The sequence below is a fragment of the Triticum dicoccoides genome, chromosome 7A, assembly GCF_002162155.2.
Source record: "Triticum dicoccoides isolate Atlit2015 ecotype Zavitan chromosome 7A, WEW_v2.0, whole genome shotgun sequence".
In the NCBI taxonomy this organism is placed as follows: Eukaryota; Viridiplantae; Streptophyta; class Magnoliopsida; order Poales; family Poaceae; genus Triticum; species Triticum dicoccoides.
This window is the reverse complement of record NC_041392.1, coordinates 130,447,809-130,454,300: the sequence shown is the minus strand read 5'-3', so window position 1 is coordinate 130,454,300 and position 6,492 is coordinate 130,447,809. Positions and strand designations below refer to the sequence as shown.

The window sequence follows — 6,492 nt, the reverse complement described above, 5'->3', positions numbered from 1 at the left end:
TTGATTCATTGCATATCCCGGTATACCACCGGAGGCATTCATATAGTCATATTTTGTTCTAAGCATTGAGTTGTAATTGTTGAGTTGTAAGAAAAATAAAAAGTGTGATGATCATCATTTTTAGAGCATTGTCCCAAGTGAGGAAAGGATGATGGAGACTATGATTCCCCCACAAGTCGGTATGAGACTCCGGACGAAAAAAAGAGGCAAAAAAAGAGAAGGCCCAAACAAAAAAATGAGACAAAAAGAGAGAAGGGACAATTTTACTATCCTTTTACCACACTTGTGCTTCAAAGTAGCACCATAATCTTCATGATAGAGAGTCTCTCATTCTGTCACTTTCATATACTAGTGGGAATTTTTCATTATAGAACTTGGCTTGTATATTCCAATGATGGGCTTCCTCAAAATGCCCTAGGTCTTCGTGAGCAAGCGAGTTGGATGCACACCCACTTAGTTTCTTTTGTTGAGCTTTCATATACTTATAGCTCTGGTGCATCCGTTGCATGGAAATCCCTACTCACTCACGTTGATATCTATTGATGGGAATCTCCATAGCTCGTTGATACGCCTAGTTGATGTGAGACTATCTTCCCCTCTTTTTGTCTTCTCCACAACCACCATTCTATTCCACATATAGTGCTATATCCATGGCTCACGCTCATGTATTGTGTGAAGATCAAAAAAGTTTTGAAAATGTCAAAAGTATGAAACAATTGCTTGGCTTGTCATCGGGGTTGTGTATGATTTAAATACTTTGTGTGGTGAAGATAGAGCATAGCCAGACTATATGGTTTTGTAGGGATAGCTTTCTTTGGCCATGTTATTTTGAGAAGACATAATTGCTTTGTTAGTATGCTTGAAGTATTATTATTTTTATGTCAACATGAACTTTTGTCTTGAATCTTTTGAATCTGAATATTCATACCACAATTAAGAAGATTTACATTGAAATTATGCCAAGTAGCACTTTGCATCAAAAATTCTGTTTTTATAATTTACCTACTCGAGGACGAGCAGGAATTAAGCTTGGGGATGCTTGATACGTCTCCAACGTATCTATAATTTTTGATTGCTCCATGCTATATTACCTACTGTTTACTATATTGGGCTTTATTTTCCACTTTTGTATTATTTTTGGGACTAACCTATTAACCGGAGGCCTAGCTCAGAATTGCTGTTTTTGCCTATTTCAGTGTTTCGGAGAAACAAAATATCAAACGGAGTCCAAACGGAATGAAACCTTCGGGAACGCGATTTTCTCATCAGATAAGACCCAGGAGACTTAGACCCTCCGTCAAGAAAAGCCACGAGGCGGTCACGAGGGTGGAGGGCCCCCCCTAGGGCGCGCCCCCTACCTCGTGGGCCCCTTGAAGCTCCACTGACGTACTCCTTCCTCCTATATATACCTACGTACCCCAAAACGATCAGAAACGGAGCCAAAAACCTAATTCCATCGTCGCAACTTTCTGTATCCACGAGATCCCATCTTGGGGGCTGTTCAGAGCTCCTCCGGAGGGGGCATCGATCACGGAGGGCTTCTACATCATCATCCAAGCCCCTCCGATGAAGTGTGAGTAGTTTACTTCAGACCTACGGTTCCATAGTTAGTAGCTAGATGGCTTCTTCTCTCTTTTTGGATCTAAATACAATGTTCTCCCCCTCTCTCGTGGAGATCTATTCGATGTAATCTTCTTTTTGCTGTGTGTTTGTTGAGACCGATGAATTGTGGGTTTATGATCAAGTCTATCTATGAATAATATTTGAATCTTCTCTGAATTCTTTTATGTATGGTTGGTTATCTTTGCAAGTATCTTCGAATTAACAGTTTGGTTTGGCCTACTAGATTGGCTTTTCTTGCCATGGGAGAAGTGCTTCGCTTTGGGTTCGATCTTGCAATGTCCTTTCCCAGTGAAAGAAGGGGCAGCAAGGCACGTATTGTATTATTGCCATCGAGGATAACAAGATGGGGTTTTTATCATATTGCATGAAACTATCCCTCTATATCATGTCATCTTGCTTAAGGCGTTACTCTGTTTTTAACTTAATACTCTAGATGCATGCTGGATAGCGGTCGATGAGTGGAGTAATAGTAGTAGATGCAGGCAGGAGTCAGTCTACTTGTCTCGGACGTGATGCCTATATACATGATCATACCTACATATTCTCATAACTATGCTCAATTATGTCAATTGCTCAACAGTAATTTGTTCACCCACCATAGAATACTTATGCTCTTGAGAGAAGCCACTAGTAAAACCTATGGCCCCGGGTATCTTTCTCATCATATCAATCTCCATCACTTTATTATTGCTTTGCTTTTTACTTTGCCTTTTACTTTTCACTTTGCATCTCTATACCAAAAATACCAAAAATATTATTTATCATCTCTATCAGATCTCACTTTCGTAAGTGACCATGAAGGGATTGACAACCCCTAAGCGCGTTGGTTGCATTGAGCTATTGTTTTTGTGTAGGTACGAGGGACTCGCGCGTAGCCTCCTACTGGATTGATACCTTGGTTCTCAAAAACTGAGGGAAATACTTATGCTACTTTGCTGCATCATCCTCTCCTCTTCGGGGAAATCCAACGCGGTGCTCAAGAGGTAGCAAAGTGACGGGTCAACAAACCCGGTGGGCTGCTGGTAGAAGACCTGCTCCTCGAGGTGACCATGGAGGAAGGTGTTAGAGACGTCCATCTGGTGCACTGGCCAAGCACGGGAGACTGCAAGGTGGAGAACCGTGCGTATCGTGCCGGGCTTGACGACCGGAGCGAAGGTGTCGGTGAAGTCAATACCAGCACGTTGTCGAAAGCCACGAACGACCGAGCGCGCTTTCTAGCGATCAAGGGTACCATCAGGACGGAGTTTGTGTTTAAAGACCCACTTCCCGGTAATCATGTTGGCGTGCCGAGGACGGGGAACAAGCTGCCATGTCTGGTTGCGCAACAGGGTGTCAAACTCCTCTTGCATCGCAGCCATCCAGAGCGGCTCGAACGAAGGACGGCAACAGCGACGGCTCAGAGATGGATGCCGCATGGACATAGTCATCCGAGACGGAGCGCGAGCTCGGGCGAAAAATGCCCGTATGGGCGCGGGTGACTGGACCGGCCACAGGCGCCAGGGGCGCCGAGGGGGCCACATGCACCGGGGGCGCCGAGGGGGCCGCGGGCGCCAACGTCGGGGGCGCCGGGGGCGCCAACGCCGTGGCTGGAGGAGGCGCCGCATCCGGGGGCGCGCCTCAAAGATAGGGGGCGGGCCAAGAGAGGCGCGCGAACGCCCTGGGAGAGGCGTCGAGGAGCCCGCGTCACCGGTGCCGGGAGGAACAGTCGGGGGTACCTGGTGAAATGGAAACACATGCTCATCAAAGTAAATGTGTCGGGAAGTGAACACATGGTGGGAGACGGGATCGTAGCACCGACATCCCTTGGAGTTGGAGGGGTAGCCGATGAAGATGTAAGCGACTGAACGAGGTGCGCGTTTGTGAGGAGCGGAGTCGGCAATGCTAGGATAGCAAAGGCACCCGAAAATATGCAAGCCATCATAAGATGGGGACGTATCGAAGAGAAGATGGTGAGGTGCATAGTTCCACCGTGGTGCGACAGAAAAGTGCAGAAAGCAAGGTTGTCGAACTCTTTTCCATTGTCAGTCTGAAGAGCAAGGATGGGACGCCCAAACTGCGTGCTGACATAGGAGTAAAAAGACGTCAAAGTGGAGAGTGCATCCGACTTTCTGCGCAAAGGAAAAGTCCACACATAATGAGAACAATCATCAAGGATAACCAGATAAAATAAATAGCCTGAATTACTAGGAACCGAAGAGGTCCACACATCGCTATGAATCAACTGAAAAGGAAAAAAAAAGCTATGGTGGTGGAGTTATTAAACGGGAGGCGAACATATTTGCCAACACGACAGGCATGACAGGTGTGATCCTCTATCTTATGGCAACTGAAACTGAAACTCCTAAGAATATGATGAAGTGTGACGGGGTTGGGATGACCCAAACGAGCGTGCCAGAGATCGACGCCGACAGAGAGAGCAACCAGTGCGATGGTGGAGGTGGGTGGTGAATGCACTGGACAGAGCTCGTCGAGGCTGTCACATCGGTGAAGTACCATCCTAGTTCGAGCGTCCTTGACACAAAACCCAAGCTCGTCAAATTCAACGGTAACAGGATTTCACGAGTTAAACGACGAACGGAAACAAGGTTCTTAATAAGATGAGGTGACACAAGTATGCTAGACAAAGTAATAGGCATGGACTTGGAAGGAAAAGAATTGTGCCCGAGATGTGTGATAGGGAGTGTGGAACCCTCGCTGACAATGATGCAGCGGTCGATGGTGACGGGAATGAAGAAGGCAAGATTATCAGGATGAGCAAACATGTGAGCCGTAGCCCCGGTGTCCATGTACCAATCATCATCTCCGGTGTAGTTGTTCGGCGTAGGAGCGGCATGCAGTGCGGGAAGGAGCACCGGGTCCCAGGGCACCGGCGGCAGGACCGGCGAGGGGGACGGAGACGCCATGGGAAGGTCGTAGCCACTGCTTGGCAGCAGCGGTGGGTACTCTCCAGACGGTATGGGAAGCAGCCCTGGCTGCGACTGCGGTGCCGGATAGGCCGGATGGCCCGTCGGAAAAACCTGCGGGACCGCTGACAGATGCTGCAGGTGTTGAGCATCGTCTGGCTGCTACCCAGCGGGCGAGTGCTGGCCTGCGGACGACCCCCACCAGTACCTGAGAGCCTCATACATGGGCGCGTTGAACGCCCCGCGCAACAGCAAGGGATCGACGGGCAGAGGCGGTGCTGGCGATGGGGCGACAACGGACTGGCCAGAGAGCGCTGGCAATGGGGCGGCGACGTACGTCAATGGGGACAGCGAAGCCAAGCCATGCGGCAAGTCTGGACGGGCTGGCGGGGCCGCACCATAGGGCACTAGCGGCGGGACGGCAGAGGCGGCGGACGACGGGCCTCCCGGAAGAGGCATGTAAACTTGACTTTGGTCTTCACTTAATCTTACGGAAGCGTGCATCGGGTGATCCGCCGAGACGCGCGATGAGAAAAATTGAGAAGATGCAGACGAGCGGTGATGCACTCCAGCCCGTGTAACACATCCTTGTACAGAACGTGCACCCGTGCATGTGTCTGCATGTGCATGCACGTGAGCCATGGCTACTTGATGCGGACGACGGCGAGCGAGCGGGAGAAACGCTGCAGGCGGGCATGCGATGTGAACTAGCGCCGCGAGTGGGCATGACGAGCGCTGCGGGCGGGAGAGGGATGGACGGCGGCCGGCGCAGGAGGAGGCGCGCGGGCGGTGGCCGGCGTGGGAGGAGGCGCGACGTCGGCGGCGGCGGAAGATTAGGGTTTTAACCTGAAAACTGATACCATGTAGAATATGTGAATTGCATGATGTATTGCTTTTCGTGCATAGGCACGTATATATGATATACAAAGATGGACCACGGACCTCAACTATACAAGAAACTAGGAGGCGGGCCCAATACACAATATGCATGTAACACATATACTCAACACTTACTACCACCAGTGCCCAGTAAGAAACCGGACCAAGCTAGAAAGAATAATATGGCGTCCAAGTCTAGCATCACCCCCCTCCTCTTGGTCGCCGTCCTGGTCTCCGTCTTCGCCGCCGCCGCGGCCACAGGCCCATATTGCTACCCGGGGATGGGCATTCCGAGAAACCCGCTTGAAGGCTGCCGGGAGTATGTCACACAGCAAATCTGCGGCGTCGGCATTGTCGGGCCGCCGGTGTCCACCGAGCCGGGGAACACCCCATGGGATCGGTGCTGCAGGGAGCTTTCCAATGCTTCGCAGCATTGCCGGTGCGAGGCGTTGTGCTACTTCATAGGGTGGAGGTCTGATCCGAATTCCGGCATGCTCAAGGACCTCCCCGAGTGCCCCAAGGAGGCCCAGAGGGACTTCGCCAAGGTGCTTGTCACGCCGGGGCACTACAACATGATGACCGTTCACAACGCCCCATACTGCCTCGGTTTGGACTTTTTTGCGGGGGTAAAAAGGAGTGCATTACTCAAGAGCCTGAAACATCATCCCTACACAAACTAGAGATGTTAAGCGGGCCCGAGCGGAGCCAGACCACAGTTCGGTCCTCCGATCGGTCCTTCGAACACTAGTCGATGATGAAGGATGACATAATCAATGCTGTTAAATTGTTTTTTGCCCCTGGAGTCATGCTGGAAGGTGCTAAAGCACCGTTATTGTGTTGATCCCCAAGATTGACTCTCCGACTCGCCTAACTGATTTCCGGCCTATCAGTCTCTGCAACGTCATTTATAAGGTGATAGCTAAGTGCTTAGTCAATAGACTTCGGCCTATCCTGGATGAGTTGGTTGTTGGGGAACATAGTAATTTCAAAAAAATTCCTACGCACACGCAGGATCATGGTGATGCATAGCAAGGAGAGGGAAGAGTGTCGTCCACGTACCCTCGTAGACCGTTAAGCGGAAGCATTA

At 50.2% G+C, this 6,492-nt stretch overlaps 1 protein-coding gene across 1 annotated transcript; it reads left to right on the top strand.

Moving 5' to 3' along the window:
- The first annotated feature begins 5,587 nt into the window (after window positions 1-5,587).
- On the top strand, window positions 5,588-6,085 carry LOC119333269 (alpha-amylase/trypsin inhibitor CM2-like). The gene has a single exon (XM_037606217.1). It carries the CDS (start codon window positions 5,588-5,590, stop codon window positions 6,083-6,085), a length of 498 nt encoding a protein of 165 aa, XP_037462114.1.
- Window positions 6,086-6,492: the final 407 nt, after the last annotated feature.

Excerpts from the sequence above, each read along its gene's own strand:
- LOC119333269 (XM_037606217.1), top strand. The coding sequence starts at position 5,588 with ATGGCGTCCAAGTCTAGCATCACCCCCCTCCTCTTGGTCGCCGTCCTG.